Source organism: Dreissena polymorpha, chromosome 8 (assembly GCF_020536995.1).
Source record: "Dreissena polymorpha isolate Duluth1 chromosome 8, UMN_Dpol_1.0, whole genome shotgun sequence".
Taxonomy (NCBI): Eukaryota; Metazoa; Mollusca; class Bivalvia; order Myida; family Dreissenidae; genus Dreissena; species Dreissena polymorpha.
In genome coordinates, this window is record NC_068362.1 from 93,388,537 (window position 1) to 93,406,628 (window position 18,092).

An 18,092-nucleotide genomic window follows, 5' to 3' on the forward strand; every position below is an offset into this window, starting at 1 on the left:
ATGTGACCTGTTTGAAGCCTGTATGAAGCCTGTATGAAGCCTCAATGAAACATGTATGAAACATGTATAAAGCCTGACGTATGAAACATGTATAAAGCGTGTATGAAACCTGTATGAAACATGTATGAAGCCTGTATGAAACATGTATGAAGTCTGTATGAAACATGAATGAAACCTGTATGATGCCTGTATGAAACCGGTAGCTATTGCCTATGAAATAGAATCAGGCTAATTTTAAATCAAAGGCATAAATAACTTGGCATTAACAGTTTTATATAAAAATAATTGCTCAACATATAACTATTTTGGCATCAGGTTTAATAGTTTGATTATAAATTTTTATGTTCCATTCAACATTTTGGATTCTTAATAACCAGTTGGCAAATTGGAAAGCTGTGAACATGCTAGTCTACAAGTTAAGGTTAAAACTCAATTGCTCACTTACCTGGCAGTTTGCTGGAAATGTTGCTATGGAAACACGTCTAGTGTAATCCCATAATACCACTTGCTTGTCACGTGATATTGTCACCAAGAACTGACCAGTTGTATCAAACTTCATGTCATTCACAAAGTCCAAGTGTCGGGTAAGCTTGTACCTGGCAGACAGGTAGAGGAAATATTTGAGCCGTGTTCTGTGAAAAATAGGCTTAATACAAGTGTGTTAAGTGTCGTCCCAGATTGGCACAGGCTTAGTAGGGACACCTTTCACTGTTTCATTTAAATGAAGTCTCTTCTTAGCAAAAATTTAGTTTAGTCGGAAAGTGTTGTCCCTGATTAGTTTGTGGAGAATGAAGAAGCTAATATGGGACAACACTTTACACACATGCATTTAGCCACTTTTCCCAAAACGTAGCTCATTTATTGTATTGGTGATGTATATGTGTTTTACTTTAATATTAATTTTATGTTGGAAATATAAAATATTGACATACTAAAATCATAAACTTCAGAAACATGATCAGAAGGCAATTTCCTTTTGTATAGTTGTGTCACTGTAAATTTATTTGTAAAGTTTTGATATCAGAGAAAATTGTGGTATAAGTATATGATAAAGAACAAGTCTATCATGGATCCTTGTATGTTGTTCATATAAATATCAATGATTAAATCTACAAACCATTTGAGATTGAGTATGTCATGTAAAATCAACTATTCAGGTTCAACCTGTAACAACCCTATTGCACATAATTGCTTTAAATGACCCAAATCATGTGAAGATGGGTCTTATGCCTTATGCAGCCAGTGTAGCTCCTATGGGTCTTATGCAGCCAGTGTAGCTCCTATGGGTCTTATGCAGCCAGTGTAGCTCCTATGGGTCTTTTGCAGCCAGTGTAGCTCCTATGGGTCTTATGCAGCCAGTGAAGCTCCTATGGGTCTTATGCAGCCAGTGTAGCTCCTATGGGTCTTATGCAGCTAGTGTCGCTCCTATGGGTCTTATGCAGCCAGTGTAGCTCCTATGGGTCTTATGCAGCCAGTGTAGCTCCTATGGGTCTTATGCAGCCAGTGTAGCTCCTATGGGTCTTATGCAGCCAGTGTAGCTCCTATGGGTCTTATGCAGTCAGTGTAGCTCCTTTGGGTCTTATGCAGCCAGTGTAGCTCCTGTGGGTCTTATGCAGCCAGTGTAGCTCCTATGGGTGTTATGCAGCCGGTGTAGCTCCTATGGGTCTTATGCAGCCGGTGTAGCTCCTATGGGTCTTATGCAGCCACTGTAGCTCCTATGGGTCTTATGCAGCCAGTGTAGCACCTATGGGTCTTATGCAGCCAGTGTAGCTCCTATGGGTCTTATGCAGCCAGTGTAGCTCCTATGGGTCTTATGCAGCCAGTGTAGCTCCTATTGGTCTTATGCAGCCAGTGTAGCTCCTATGGGTCTTATGCAGCCAGTGTAGCTCCTATGGGTCTTATGCAGCCAGTGTAGCTCCTTTGGGTCTTATGCAGCCAGTGTAGCTCCTATGGGTCTTATGCAGCCAGTGTAGATCCTATGGGTCTTATGCAGCCAGTGTAGCACCTATGGGTCTTATGCAGCCAGTGTAGCTCCTATGGGTCCTATGCAGCCAAAGTAGCTCCTATGGGTCTTATGCAGCCAGTGTAGCTCCTATGGGTCTTATGCAGCAAGTGTAGCTCCTATGGGTCTTATGCAGCCAGTGTAGCTCCTATGGGTCTTATGCAGCCAGTGTAGCTCCTATGGGTCTTATGCAGCCAGTGTAGCTCCTATGGGTCTTATGCAGCCAGTGTAGCTCCTATGGGTCTTATGCAGCCAGTGTAGCTCCTATGGGTCTTATGCAGCCAGTGTAGCTCCTTTGGGTCTTATGCAGCCAGTGTAGCTCCTATGGGTCTTATGCAGCCAGTGTAGCTTCTATGGGTGTTATGCAGCCAGTGTAGCTCCTATGGGTCTTATGCAGCCAGTGTAGCTCCTATGGGTCTTATGCAGCCAGTGTAGCTCCTATGGGTCTTATGCAGCCAGTGTAGCTCCTATGGGTCTTATGCAGCCAGTGTAGCTCCTATGGGTCTTATGCAGCCAGTGTAGCTCCTATGGGTCTTATGCAGCCAGTGTAGCTCCTATGGGTCTTATGCAGCCAGTGTAACTCCAGCCCAGCATCTGCATGCACACAGTCTAGTCAGGAGCAACACTGTCTCATAATAAGACAATGTAACTTTGAATGATATTACAGCAGACAGCATAGCTCCTGACCAGACAGCGTAATTGCGCAGGTTGGGCTGGATCTATACTGGACAAACACGGCACAAGAGTGACTTTTCGCATGATACAGGTCCATAAATACTTGTACAAAGTTATTGAATCAAAAGTAGCATGATTCACATATCAACAAACTGCATAAATATATATTGACAACTGACTGAACGTACATGCAAGTGCCATCCACAGTTGACCACACGTAAATTGTCCGATACCCGGCCGACAACAACTGCACACCGTCAGTAGCAAACACAAGGCACACAGCTGATGACTTTTGTTGCAATCGAAACAAGTACTTTCCTGTCTCCATGGCAATAACTCGTACGGCACCATCTGTTGCGCCCATAGCTGCCATTTTGTCATCATGGCTGATTGCACAACTGCATGCTCCAGTCATCATTATGTCCATACTTTCCATGTCAACTCCCTGCTGTGTGCTGTTATCAATGGAGACCACTATGGGGAACTCAAACATGGATGACACAATCTGAAATATAATATCAAGATAGACCATTATGGGAAACTCAACCATGGATAACACATTAAATATGGTATCAAGGGAGACTACTTTGGAAACTCAAAGGAGACTATTATGAGAAACTCAAACACGGAAGACACAACCTGAAATGTAATATCAAGATAGACCACTATGGGGAAACTCAAAAATGGACAACACAGTCTGAAATGTAACAAAAAGGGAAACTTATTTTTACTAATTGAACATTTTCAAGTCAGATTTGGACTTCAATTTATTTGTAGTCCTAAAGAAAATTAGTTTACATTAAAGAACTTTCTTACTAGATTCAAGTATTAAAGGCTCCATTTCCAACTCTGAAATAATCATGAGCAGCAAACAGCATAACACATGAAGAGATAGTGAGTTACTCGCAGGCTGTTCTGGTTTGATGCTGGTTAACTAAATGTGTTAATGAACTTTGAAGAGACATGTACAAAAAATATTTGTTAAAGGTTTTAACCTCTTAACATATACCAGTTATACCTGTCAGCATTGATTCAGTTTATAAACAAGAGCACCGCATAACAGGTGCCACCCTCGGCTGCAAAAGCTTGTCAGAATTTTTTAAAAGGTCACAGTGATCTTGACCTTTGACCTAGTGACCCAAAAATGGGTGTGGCGTGTAGAACTCATCAAGGTGAATCTCCGTATGAAGTTTCAAAGTTGTAGGTGGAAGCACTTTGATTTTAGAGCCAATGTTCGGCGGACGACACGATGAGCTGGCTATGATAATAGCTCGGGTTTTCTACGAAAACAGCCTCGCTAAAAAAAACATCTATCATTTTAAAGGTCTTCAAAATAGTTAATAACAATGTGTCAGTCAATTATTCAAACAAACGGTGTGTAAAAGCCTGATCAGTTTAGTCTTGAAGGAACTGAAGTCCACGGTGCATGATTGAAAGGTTTTCTTATTGTTCTACATTATTGTTCCCAAGATAATGTTGAAAATCATCAGCAATTTAGAAACAAAACTTCCAATCATGCACCATGGACCTCCGTTCCTACAAGACTATGTAGTTGTTTGCAGCAAATACTTAAAGCCAGTTCATTATAGAAACCCTAAAAGTGTGTCATTGCATCCCATCTTAAGATTTTGTTTCATTTTTTTCCATTTAAAACAACACAGTCAACTGATACATTGATACATGTTGGTGTGCTTACAGCATCCATGCTGAAACTAATCATGTTAACATCCCATGTTTAAATGCTCAGTTTCATATAAAATCATTTCCTCAGGACTTGTTCACAGTTTGGTAAAGTGACAATTCCAATATAATTGTTAAAAGTGTAAAAAAAAAATTATGCTTACATTATGTTAAAACAAGGGAAGCAAAACTCCTTACTACGAAAAATGTTTAAAATATTGGTTCATTTATTGATAAGCATCATAACAAAATCGGTAAAAAAACGCATTTGTGATGCTTTTTCTTGATAATTTGGAAAAAACTTGAAGTACTCACATAGCCTTTATTATTCATAGCTAAACTTTACAGCTAGCCAGCGTAGGGCACCAGTATCATGCTAGCTTTTGCATCAAGATGGCCCTGGTTTGAATCCCAGTGTGTGCAATTTTTTAATTGAACTTTTTTCCAAGCTGTTCGTTATTAGTTAAGAATATACTCAGAACAATAAAGATTTGTTAGCAAGATGGCTTTTTTTTAGATCTAAAACACTATATTACCTTTGTTCCAGAGCTATTGATGGCAACACAGTTCAATGAATACAGCAGCTCAAAGTCTTTTAGGATCTCACCTGCAATACAGATATAATGCGACTTCCTAGGTAAAAGTCATATATAAGAAATAGTGACCTGCAATACAGATATAATGCAACTTCCTAGGTAAAAGTCATATATAAAAAATAGTGACCTGCAATACAGATATAATGCGACTTCCTAGGTAAAAGTCATAAATAAGAAATAGTGACCTGCAATACAGATATAATGCGACTTCCTAGGTAAAAGTCATATATAATAAATAGTGACCTGCAATACAGATATAATGCGACTTCCTAGGTAAAAGTCATATATAAGAAATAGTGACCTGCAATACAGATATAATGCGACTTCCTAGGTAAAAGTCATATATAATAAATAGTGACCTGCAATACAGATATAATGCGACTTCCTAGGTAAAAGTCATATATAAGCAATAGTGACCTGCAATACAGATATAATGCAACTTCCAAGGAATATAGGTCAAAGTGATATTGAAGAAATAGTGATCCACATTCATTGAGACATCTTATCAGAACTACTTGTTGTTCTTTTTTATCTTAGGCACTGGACAATGTAACACGATGTTGGGTGAACTAACTTGTATTTTCACCTTTAAGAGCATGTGCAGTATACATTACACATTTTTTAAAGTATACCCACATTATAACCACATATTTTTTGTGCGATTTCTATACATAGATATTTTTCAAGTAAAAAATCAACAATTTACAGGATAATTTAATGCTATAAAAGCTTTCATTTAAGGTAAATATTTTTGCTTGGTACAAAAACATGATTAAGGTCAATTGTTGTTGTTAAGGTTTTCTACATTCTTTCATTATAAACTTGTTCAGGTTATCTGTGCCTTTCATAATAAACGCAATAGTTTTTGCAAAATGTTGTTTATCAGCTATAATAATGGTAATGGGCAAATCACTTAGAAATGTGAAGATAACTGGTAGAGAAAATATTTCTTTAAAATGTAAATTTCATGGTGATGACATTGTCAGAAATCACTTAACTTCATGGTGATGTAAATTATATTTAAAGTTTAATAAAAGTAGAGGTACATGTAATTTGCCCTTATATTTAGGAAAACCAACCAATCAACTTGTAAACCTACAAACTGAAAAACCTAACAACCTTCCAACACAGCTAAGAAAACACTGACAAACCAACAGACTGTAAAACCAGGCAACTTACTGACAAACCAACCAATCAACTGAAACACCAACCAACAGACTGATAAAAAACAATTGACTTAAAAACTAACAAACCAACAAACAGACTGACAAACCGACCAAAAGACTGTGCAACCAACAAACATACAAACCAACAAACAGACTGACAAACCGACCAAAAGACTGTGCAACCAACAAACATACAAACCTACCAACAGACTGACAAACCTACCGACTTATTGACCCAAATATACATTCCATATCTGAGAGATATTATAAAGAAAACCAATGAGCCTTGCTCTGGGAACACTGGGTTTGATGCATATGTGTAAAGACTTTTCCCAGATTAGCCTGTGAAGTCTGCACAGGCTAATCAGGGATGACACTTTCTACCTGAGCTGGATTTTAGCTAATAAGATACTGCACAGGCTTATCCGGGAAATACTTAACACACATACATGAAGCCCGGTTTTCCAAGAGCGAGACTAATATTATTCTTAGAAACAGAAGGACAATGCAAAAGTTCTCATACCCTATAAAAGGTCTATATGGCTTAGTGGATATGGTTATGGCCTAGAACCAACAGGTCACGGATTCAATCCCCACAGTAAGAGTTTTCTTAAGATGTCCCCTCAAACACTAGGAACTTGTTCTACCATGGACATTTACACAAGAGCTTTTATAAAGTATTTTCAATGCAGTTACCAGTGACGATGTTCCAGACACGAGCCTTGGCCTCCATCCCTGCACTTCCTGCAACCAGGACATGGTTGGCCTCTGCCATACAGGTCACCTCACCCCTCGCCTCCAACACCCGACGAGCTTGGGCTACAAATAAATATTTTAGCCTCATTTTGGGTAAATTTGGCAACATGCACTTTTTGCTTTAAAAGAATTTCGGGGAAGAAGAGCCTTCCTTTTAACCAAAAATACCATAAAGCAGAAAGTTTCTTCCCCTCTTTAGCCTGTGTTGACTGCAGAGGCTAATTGCCATGCTGCAACTTAATGTATCATTGAACATATTTAAGATAAAATTTCCTCAAAATATTTTACCAGGATAGATTAAATACATTGCAAACAGTACCAAAGTGTGATATTGAATCAACTCAATCTTGCAGAGATAGTGTTAATAAACAAATCAACAAGTTGATTGGCAAGGGGATAACAATTGTCGGATGGAATGATTTGAGGACTTGATATGTCAAAACATGTAACTCAACACTTTTTAAGCATTTGACTTGGTTATCAAACTTTGCTTCAATAGTATGCTTACATATATTCGTTGAATTTGAGACTGACTCAACAACATTAGACATAAAAATCAACCATCTTCAATGACCGATAATTGAATGATCACCACTGGATTTTTAAGCATTAATTCACATAGAAATCTCTCACACAAGTACCATTTACAGAGTTATAATGTGTCTTACAATATGTTTGACAACAAGTAACCAATGTGTCGACAGAACTTCAACTTTGGATGAATTTAATTATTTAATTGATTTAATTATTAATTTCAAATAAAAAGAAGTTTCACTGACAATCTGGATGAAGTTGTTTTCAAAATGTGCGTTTATAAACTATAATGTATGCACCATTCATAATAACCTCAAATCCATATATGGCTAGTATTTATGCACTTTTCGTTTATGTGCTACTGTTCATATTTTAATCACGTTTATATATTGATGGAAATAAGGTGATATTTAATTTTTAAGTTTTAGCTGCACTATTCATAATTATCTCAAATCCAAATATGACTAGAGCAGTTTGGATTTGATTTTTAAAAACATTCAAGACAGTTGTTTGCCTCATACAATATAAATCCTCCACATGGATATGTCGATTTCCCGCCACTATCATGTATCGTCCATCCCTCGACAGCTCCATCTTGGTCACATGACCAATCTCAAGTTTCAGGTCCAAAGACTGTTTACCGGTGTCTGTTTCATACACCTGCAGACGTCCGCCTTCAGTTCCCACATACACACTCTCGCCGGACCTATACAAAAGAAGTAAAATTTGTTGAATGGATATACCCAGCAAAATAAATTTTGTTAATTTATGGGTGCATAATATAGTTTTAAAAAAGTTCTTTACAAAAGAGCCTTAACTCTCATTCAAGAAAGTGTAAGGTTATGTTTTTTTGCATGGCACTTCTCTGCATTGATGTCTCTACAAACATGAAGTTTTATGTTGAAATCTTATATAGCATGTGAGAAATAGCGCTGAAGATTTTGTGACAGATGGACGGCCGGCGGACGCCAAAACTATATCTCTCCACCTTTGACGGGGGATAACACTAGTAATACTGGAAGTTTTATGTTGAAAACAACAGCAAGATTGAGCTTTGGGTCACAATTTTTTATTAATTACTGGAATAAATTTTGTTATTAAAGCTTTATAACAACAATTTTGCAACTAACCCACTTCTATGTTAGCCATGTTCAAGGGCAAATCACTCAGAAATGTGAGGATCATTTAGCATAAAAACAGATCTGCGCATCAAAACTTCAATTTCAAAGGCTCATGATGTCTAAAGAGTTTACATTGTCCTGAAGACACGTCAACACAAAAGCATATCTTAAAAATAATTATTTAATATATTTCTTGATTGCTTTTTTAAAGACGTCTGCCATTAAGAGAAAAGGATGTCTGAAACTCCATAGTGGCGTGAGAAGAGGACTGTCGCCGAAATCAGGCTGTTGAAATATTTTGTTTATCTATTTAAGTAAAAGACATGAGCCCTAGCTCTTATAAAATGGGGATCAATGCATGTTCCTAAAGGGTCTGCCAGAATAGCCTAAACAGTCCACACAGGCTAATCAGGGACAAAACTTTCGCTTTTATGGAATTTTATGTTTAAAGGAAGTGTCTTCTAAAGACAGTCAGGTTAAAGGGGAAAGTGCCGTCCCTAACAAGCTTGTTCAGACTGCAGATGCATAAAGCCCCATTTTGACAAAGCAAGGCCAAAGTTAACTAAAAGATTTGAAAACGTTCACAGTTGTTTAGAGCCAATTTTGTCACCTGTTTAGAGCCAGTGTTGTCGTCTGGTACTTCATGGTGGCAACACCTGTTGGCTGGTAGAGCGCCGCCACGTCACGTAGCGTCACATGGTCCTCACCGTTCTCTAAGACCGCAGATTGGCGTAGTGCCCTCTCAAGCACCTGCATCTCGCTACGGAACTTGTGCAGTATTGCCTTGAGGTCCCAAACCTATCAGATAAAGTGAAAGATAAAAAAAGTGACACCATAACTGATTTCCCATACCAATAAGATAAAGTCAAATATAATGCTTCTCGTTATGGAACTTGTGAAAAATTGCTTTCAGGTCCCAACCCCATTATATAAAATAAAAGATTTGCACCTGCATCTCCCTGTGGAACTTGTGCAGTAACTGCCTTGAGGTCCCAACACTAATACATGTAGTAAAGTGAAAGTTTATACCCTACTGAACGTGTGCAGATTCGCCTTCAGGTCCCAAACCTATCAGATACAGTGAAACATTTCCTAGAACCTGCATTTTGCTACAGAACTTGTGCAGAAATGCTTTGAGGTACCAATCCTATAGGCTAAAGTGAAAGATTTAATAAAAGTAACACAATTACACGCTTTTATTGTATGCTTTCCAGTGGTTTATATAGAAATATCAGGGATTTAAAACTGATTATTCACTTTTTCAAACAGATGTATGGTCTTTAGATATGTTTTGCTGTGTACGGTCCAGATAATTATTTGCATATATCCACTGATATATGAGGGCACAACACCCTTATTTAGGCCAGACTACATCCATAGTCTTACCTTCACTGTGTTGTCAGCTGATAGAGTTATTAACAGCTCCAGACTGCTGTCTACAAGGGTATCTCTCATTGGTCCATTATGACCAATCAGAACATGGATCACAACTGCCTCCTCTAATGGTTCATTTACTGTGCCTTTGAAATATAACAGTAAATCATAAATTCAAATATTCCGCTTGAATGGCAAAACCCAAATCCCAACAAGAGTTATTGTACGCAAACATTGACTAAATTTTCTTATTACAAAAAGTACATTTATGGGTATAATTCAGAGTTATTTGCTTGATGACCAAAAATGATGATCCTGAAGATGAATGTGAAGTTTTGAATGAATAAGTTACAGAGATATGTACTTTTTGTATACAAACTTTAACCTCAATTTCAACTTGCACAAAAACCTTAAACTGACCTTTTTGAGTTCAAAAAGAGGGCGTACTACTGCTAAAAGGCTGATCAAAACTTCAAATTGAATATCTGTAGTAGTTACCGAGATGTATTCTGAATCTTCAAACTGAATTTTAACTTGCTTGCAAACCTTAACCTGACTTGTTTAAGTACAAAAGGGGGCATACTCCTGCTCAAAATCTGGACACCATTATAGGCCATAGCCAGAGTTTTTAGAATATAATCCCCAGAGTTGTGGGAATATAAGCCCAAGAGGTGGTGGAATATAAACCCAAGAGGTTTGGGAATATGAGCCTAGAAGTGTGGGGATATAATTACCAAAGCTGGGGAATATTAGCTCTAGGAATATATAACGCAGGTATGTGGGAATAAATACCCCGAAGGTTTGGGCATATGAGCCTCAAAGGTGTGGAAATATAAACCGAACATGTTAGGGAATATAAGCCTCAGGGATGTGGAAATATAAACTCCAGAGGTTTTGGAATATAAACACCAGACAAGTGAAAGTATAAGCCCAAGAGGTGTAGGAATATAAGCCAAAGACATGTGGGAATATAAGCCCAAGTGGTGTGATAATATAAGCCCAAGAGGTGTACGAATATAAGCCAAAGACATGTAGGAATATAAGCCAAAGAGGTGTAGGAATATAAGCCAAAGACATGTGGGAATATAAGCCAAAGACATGTGGGAATATAAGCCCAAGAGGTGTAGGAATATAAGCCAAAGACATGTGGGAATATAAGCCAAAGACATGTGGGAATATAAGCCAAAGAGGTGTGGTAACATAAGCCAAAGACATGTAGGAATATAAGCCCAAGAGGTGTGATAATATAAGCCTAAGAGGTGTACGAATATAAGCCAAAGAGATGTGGCAATATACGCCCAAGAGGTGTAGGAATATAAACCCAAGAGGTTTAGGAATATAAGCCCAAGAGATGTGGGATTATAATCCACAAAGGTGTTGGAATATAAGCCCCAGAGGTATAGGAATATAAGCCCAAGAGGTGTGATAATATAAGCCTAAGAGGTGTATGAATATAAGCCAAAGAGATGTGGCAATATACGCCCAAGAGGTGTAGGAATATAAACCCAAGAGGTTTAGGAATATAAGCCCAAGAGATGTGGGATTATAATCCACAAAGGTGTTGGAATAAAAGCCCCAGAGGTGTAGGAATATAAGCCCAAGAGGTGTGAGAATAAATGCCCCAGATGTGTAGGAATATACGCACAAGAGGTGTAGGATTATAATCCACAGAGGTGTTGGAATAAAAGCTCCAGAGGTGTAGGAAAATAAGCCCAAGAGGTGTGGCAATATAAGCCTTAGAGGTGTGGGAATATAATCAACAAATGTGTTGGAATATAAGCCCAATATGTGAGGGAATATAAGTATAGAAGGTGTTCGAATAAAAGCCCCAGATGTGTGGGAACATATGCCATGGAGGTCTGGGAATACAAGCTCAGAAGTGTGGGAATATAAGCCCATATATGTGGGAATTTAAGCCCAGAGGTGTGGGAATATGTAGAGGTTTGGGAATATAGACCCCAGATGTGTAGGAATATACGCACAAGAGGTGTAGGATTATAATCCACAGAGGTGTTGGAATAAAAGCTCCAGAGGTGTAGGAAAATAAGCCCAAGAGGTGTGGCAATATAAGCCTTAGAGGTGTGGGAATATAATCAACAAATGTGTTGGAATATAAGCCCAATATGTGAGGGAATATAAGTATAGAAGGTGTTCGAATAAAAGCCCCAGATGTGTGGGAACATATGCCATGGAGGTCTGGGAATACAAGCTCAGAAGTGTGGGAATATAAGCCCATATATGTGGGAATTTAAGCCCAGAGGTGTGGGAATATGTAGAGGTTTGGGAATATAGACCCTAGAGATGTATGAATATATGCCCAAGAGGTGTAGGAATATAAACTGGGAAATAATAGCTCAAGGAGAGTGGAATATAAGGATCAGAGGTGTAGAAATATAAGCCCCACAGGTGTTTTATATAAAAGCTCCAGAAGTATGGGAATATAAGCTCCATGAGTGTGGGAATATAAGCCACAGAGGTGCAGAAATGGAAAGCCCAATTAAGGTTCTAAACTGACCTTAAGATGTAAGTGACCCATTCATGACCATCCTACCTGCATAGCAGATGGAAACATTGGGATTGTTCCATACACCTACAGCATAGTATATGTCCTCTGTACCGAACACTCTAGCGCTCGAGTAAGGACCTTTATAACCTTCTGGTACCTTACCAACCTGAAAAATGACAGTGTAGGGTAATGCGAGTGTCAGCACAAATAAGCCCGTGCAGTCTGCTTAGGCTAATCAGGAGAGATGCGTTGAAGATAGTCCATTCTTACTGAAAATGTTGTTTTGGCGGAAAGTGACTTCCCTGATTAACCTATTCGGATTGCACATGATAATCTTACACACCAATTTACGCACATGCATTAATAGACTTTTTAAATAAATAAAACATTGACAGTTTCAAAACTTAACAAGGGCTGTTTGTAAAATATGCATGCCCCCCATATGGGCTCTCAGTTGTAGTGACAGCCATTTTGTAAATATGTTTTTTGTCACTGTGACCTTGACCTTTAACCTAGTGACCTTAAAATCAATAGGGGTCATCTGCCAGTCATGATCAATGTACCTAACAAGTTTCATGATCCTAGGCATAAGCGTTCTTGAGTTATCATCCGGAAACCATTTTACTATTTTGGGTCACCGTGACCTTGACCTTTGACCGAGTGACCTCAAAATCAATAGGGGTCATCTGCGAGTCATGATCAATCTACCCATAAAGTTTCATGATCCTAGGCATAAGCGTTCTTGAGTTATCAACCGGAAACCATTTTACTATTTCGGGTCACCGTGACCTTGACTTTTGACCTAGTGACCTATAAATCAATAGGGGTCATCTGCGAGTCATGGTCAATCTACCTATCAAGTTTCATGATCCTAGGCATAAGCGTTCTTGAGTTATCATCCGGAAACCATTTAACTATTTCAGGTCACCGTGACCTTGACCTTTGACCTAGTGGCCTGAAAATCAATAGGGATCATCTGCGAGTCATGATCAATCTACCTATCAAGTTTCATGATCCTAGGATAAGCGTTCTTGAGTTATTATCCGGAAACCATTTTACTATTTCGGGTCACCGTGACCTTGACCTTTGACCTAGTGACCTCAAAATCAATAGGGGTCATCTGCGAGTCATGATCAATGTACCTATCAAGTTTCATGATCCTAGGCGTAAGCGTTCTTGAGTTATTATCCGGAAACCATTTTACTATTTCGGGTCACCGTGACCTTGACCTTTGACCTAGTGACCTCAAAATCAATAGGGGTCATCTGCGAGTCATGATCAATCTACCTATCAAGTTTCATGATCCTAGGAATAAGCGTTCTTGAGTTATCATTCGGAAACCATTTTACTATTTTGGGTCAGTGACCTTGACCTTTGACCTATGACCTAGTGACCTCAAAATCAATAGGGTCATCTGCGAGTCATGATCAATGTACCTATGAAGTTTCATGATCCTAGGCCTAAGCGTTCTTGAGTTGTCATCCGGAAACCACCTGGTGGACGGACCGACCGACCGACCGACAGACCGACCGACAGACCGACCGACAGACCGACCGACATGTGCAAAGCAATATACCCCCTCTTATTCGACGGGGGGCATAAAAATCCAACAATCTTGAAACACTATTATTCTGTTATGCACAAAATAAAACAATAGCTAGAAATCAATAGCTCTAGCAAAAGAAAATTATATTTGGCTACAAATTTGTCTGTATCAAATCCAAAGAAATAGCCAAAATATAAAAAATTGACATAGTCAAGTTAATTTACTGAGGAAAATGTAAAGCCAGGGAGGAGCCCTGATAAATAGACTTTTAAAATTGTAAAGTAATGACTTATCAATTATTTTATTATTGATATTTTCTGCAGTTTGGAATGCAGCTGATTTAATATTAAGTGTCATTAGTCGAAAATATCAATGTTAAATATTAATTATTAAATTTAAATAAGAATTAAAAATACCAAGCCCTTATTAAAAAATATATGAAGACTATTAGTAGATCTATTTTAGTTTAAGGTATTGATACATGGACATATAATAGTTTTCTGTTAGTTATTCAAACACTAGTTGAATGCACAAAAACATGATTTCAAACCATTTCTGCAACTTTTAAACCAAAAGTCAGTACAGGTACATTTTCTGTTCTGATATTAACAAAGCTATCGCTACTTTTATCTGCTGGGCTTTCCTTTCATGACAAAGTGTATTTTTGTATGTATTTGTTGTGAACTAATGTCACTTACAACAGCCTAGCTGTTGGGGTGGCTCTTAAAGTGAAACAGTTTGAGTGTCTGGTCATCACTAGGGAGACCCTAATTACTACCCATTGAAGCTCAGGATTGTTCTAATTGATGGAAACAAGGCAAACATAAACTGTTAATAAGTAAATGGGTCTGATATAAAGGTTGCCATGGCGTAGTGAATATGGTGTCTGCCTAGCAACCAGAAGGTCATTAAGTTCAATCCCCACAGTGCGAGTGTTCTTTAGATCACTCCCAAAGACACCAAGTACTGGTTCTAGTCCAAAGACACCAAGTACTGGTTCTAGTCCAAAGACACCAAGTACTGGTTCTAGTCCAAAGGCACCAAGTACTGGTTCTAGTCCAAAGACACCAAGTACTGGTTCTAGTCCAAAGGCACCAAGTACTGGTTCTAGTCCAAAGGCACCAAGTACTGGTTCTAGTCCAAAGACACCAAGTACTGGTTCTAGTCCAAAGGCAACGGACTCGAGAGTATTTCAAATAAGCCTTAGACTTTTGATGCAATCCAGCTACAATAAATAGGTTTAAACTGGGTCTAAGCTTGAGACATTAAGAGGGTGAGGAATGTAGTACAATAGGGTCACGTTGAACAGCCTTGCTCTTGAGGAAGCTCTTGAGCAATGCAATTAAAGTGTCTGATCATCACTCGGGAGACCCTGATTTAACCCCCAATGGAGCTCAAGAGTTTTCACATTCTATTCAAAAATATTGTGTAATCTTTTGGACATTTGCCATAAATAAGACTTGTTGATGGCAACAGATGCATCTTCTGACCACAATTATTGATGTTTTCACTATATTTTAAAATAAATCAATAAATATATTTAATAAAAACAGTTATTAAACGATCAGGACCATTTTCTTACCATTTTTCCGTTATTGATGTCAACCAGGCCAGCATACTTGTTTTCCACCCCATTAGTGATGCCTGTATCTGAGATGGAGATGAGGGCGTAGGTTTGTGAACAGTGTAGATAAAGATCAGAAATCTCATACATGCTGTTAGCCACTACTTCATGCAGAATTTCACCGGAACAAAGATCACAGACAAATATTGTCCCTGTGCTTTTGTAGTCAGCCCCACATGATAACATTATATTTTTTGTAGTAATAACAGAGGACCACCGAGTAATCTTCATCTTTTCTAAGTTGTGTAGTTTTTTCTTCGTTTTCATGCTGTACACAAACCCTTCTGGTTTTGCGTTGCTCCATAAATCCTTAGGCCCACCGCCCGTGACAAGATAGTTGTCATCAGGGGAGATAAGCAAGCAACTCACTGGATGCTCATGGTCCTTCATCATGTGAAGCAGCTGAAGAGTAGTTTCCCTTTTGTATATGAAGACCTCACAGTCTGTGTTAAATATAAATGTGTAATTTAAGAATGGTATCTCTGTTGGATAAGAATACCTCGCAGTCTGTATGCAATATTAATGTGTGATATAAGAATGGTCTCCCTTTTGTATATGAAAACGTCACAGACTGTACTCAATATAAATGTGTGATAAAAAAAATGGCTCCCTTTTGTATGTTAATATCTCAGAGTCTGTATGAAATATAAATGTTTGATTTCATACCATCTCTTACTTCACAAACTCTGATTTAAAGTTATATGCACCTAACCATGTGGTTAGCATGCATATAAATTCTTTACACATACACCAAACATTATCAGTAAAAGAAATGATAAATCTAACAACTTAACAAATTATCATGAAACACTGAACAACTTTAGCAACAAAATAACAATATCAGTATTTAACAAAGTAAATCATTAATTAAATAGTGTATCGATATATACATAAAGCCTTACAATGGCTTACCATTTGAGCAGACAATAAATTTCCCCTCGTTCGAGACCACAATACAGCCTACTGGGTGGGGAAACTGTATGGGTGCAGAAGTAGATCGTTCATACAACCGGTGTTCAGACTCAGGAGAATACCGGCTTACTTTTGTGTACACATCCAGAAGTAAATATCTTAAATATAATAGAGAACCGCTCTTAGAAAACTGGGCTTACTGTATGTGCATAACGTTATGTCATAGAATAGCCTGTGCAGTCAGCGAAGGCTAATCAGGGTCGACCCTTTCTACTTTCATGGTAGTGTTTATTTAAAAGAAGTATTTTCTTAAAGAAAATCCAGTTGAAGCAGAAAGTGTCGTACCTGATTAGCCTGTGTAAGCTGCACAAGATTATCTGGAACAACACTTTGTGCACATGCTAAAAGCTCCATTTTCACCAAGCAAGTATAGTATTCATAAATTAAGAAGAAATTAAACAAAATGTCAAACACAGATGTTTGACAAACATTTATATTATACAGCTTCACCCCATTTTTTCAAAGTTGACAGAGATGCCTTACCTAAAACCTAAATGTTACTCAACTGAGTTTTAGAAGACAAGCATACGTCTTTCATATGTCATGAGTCAGTATGTTCACCCGCATATTATTAAACTTAAAATAGTCTTAAAATAATACAAATATTACTAAATCTTTAATATCCTCATAAAAAAACAATTCAGTTGAGAATTAAATGACATAATTACATCATTTTTATGCGAACAATGTTTTTATGACAATTGAAACCCTGTATATATTTAAAACTCTGAGGTATTGGTTCTACAATCCAAGTCTATTCCAATTGAGACACACACTTGAAAACTAGGCTTCATGCATGAGCAGACTTATCGGGGATGACACAGTTAACATTGACTGAATGTTCTTTAAAAAGAGACTTCCTTTAAACCAAACTTTCCATAAAACCTAACATGTAATGTTGCCCTTAATGCACAAACTAATCTGAGAAAATACGCATATACATTGAGCCACATTTTTCCAGACAATGTCTCAAATTGTATGTGCAACAATTGGTTTGAAAATATGGGCCCAGTACATACTTGCTTCCCCCCACAAACTGTATATTTCTAATGAACATTCCAATATCGTCCTTGACGATGCAGGACCCGTTGTCATGGAGATCAAACACACAGATGCGGTCACAACGCTGCGATGACCTCTGTTCAACAACATACAACTGACCAAGGTCATCACGCAGGAACGCGGGTCTGTAGTGAGGATCTCGGTCCTCTGGAAAAAATATAGAAGTAGTCTTAGACAAGAGATGTGTTTGTCAGAATTACAATGCCCCATACTGCGCCGATTTTTTTTTAATTTTTTTTTCATTTGGCAGGTACAGATAATTATCTCCCTTTAAAGCTTATAAATTCCCTTTGATTTGTTTTTTGACCTTTGACCTTGAAGGATGATATTGACCTTGACCTTTCACCACTCAAAATGTGCAGCTCCATGAGATACACATGCATGCCAAATATCAAGTTGCTATCTTCAATATTGCAAAAGTTATGGCCAATGTTAAAGTTTTCGAACGGAAGCACAGACTGACAGACAGATTGACAGT

The 18,092-nt window shown here is 38.0% G+C and overlaps 1 protein-coding gene across 1 annotated transcript in view; it reads right to left on the minus strand.

Moving 5' to 3' along the window:
* LOC127840741 (NACHT domain- and WD repeat-containing protein 1-like) overlaps nt 1-18,092 on the minus strand; it is a 54,193-nt gene that overhangs the window by 2,973 nt on the left and 33,128 nt on the right. The window contains exons 14-24 of the mRNA XM_052369156.1: nt 17,572-17,761; nt 16,493-16,650; nt 15,539-15,606; nt 12,456-12,576; nt 9,917-10,050; nt 9,141-9,328; nt 7,931-8,115; nt 6,816-6,938; nt 4,894-4,964; nt 2,866-3,182; nt 446-596 (exon numbers count right to left, since the gene is read on the minus strand). Of these exons, the coding sequence (XP_052225116.1) occupies nt 446-596; nt 2,866-3,182; nt 4,894-4,964; nt 6,816-6,938; nt 7,931-8,115; nt 9,141-9,328; nt 9,917-10,050; nt 12,456-12,576; nt 15,539-15,606; nt 16,493-16,650; nt 17,572-17,761 (1,706 nt within the window). The remainder of the gene's footprint in view (nt 1-445; nt 597-2,865; nt 3,183-4,893; nt 4,965-6,815; nt 6,939-7,930; nt 8,116-9,140; nt 9,329-9,916; nt 10,051-12,455; nt 12,577-15,538; nt 15,607-16,492; nt 16,651-17,571; nt 17,762-18,092) is intronic.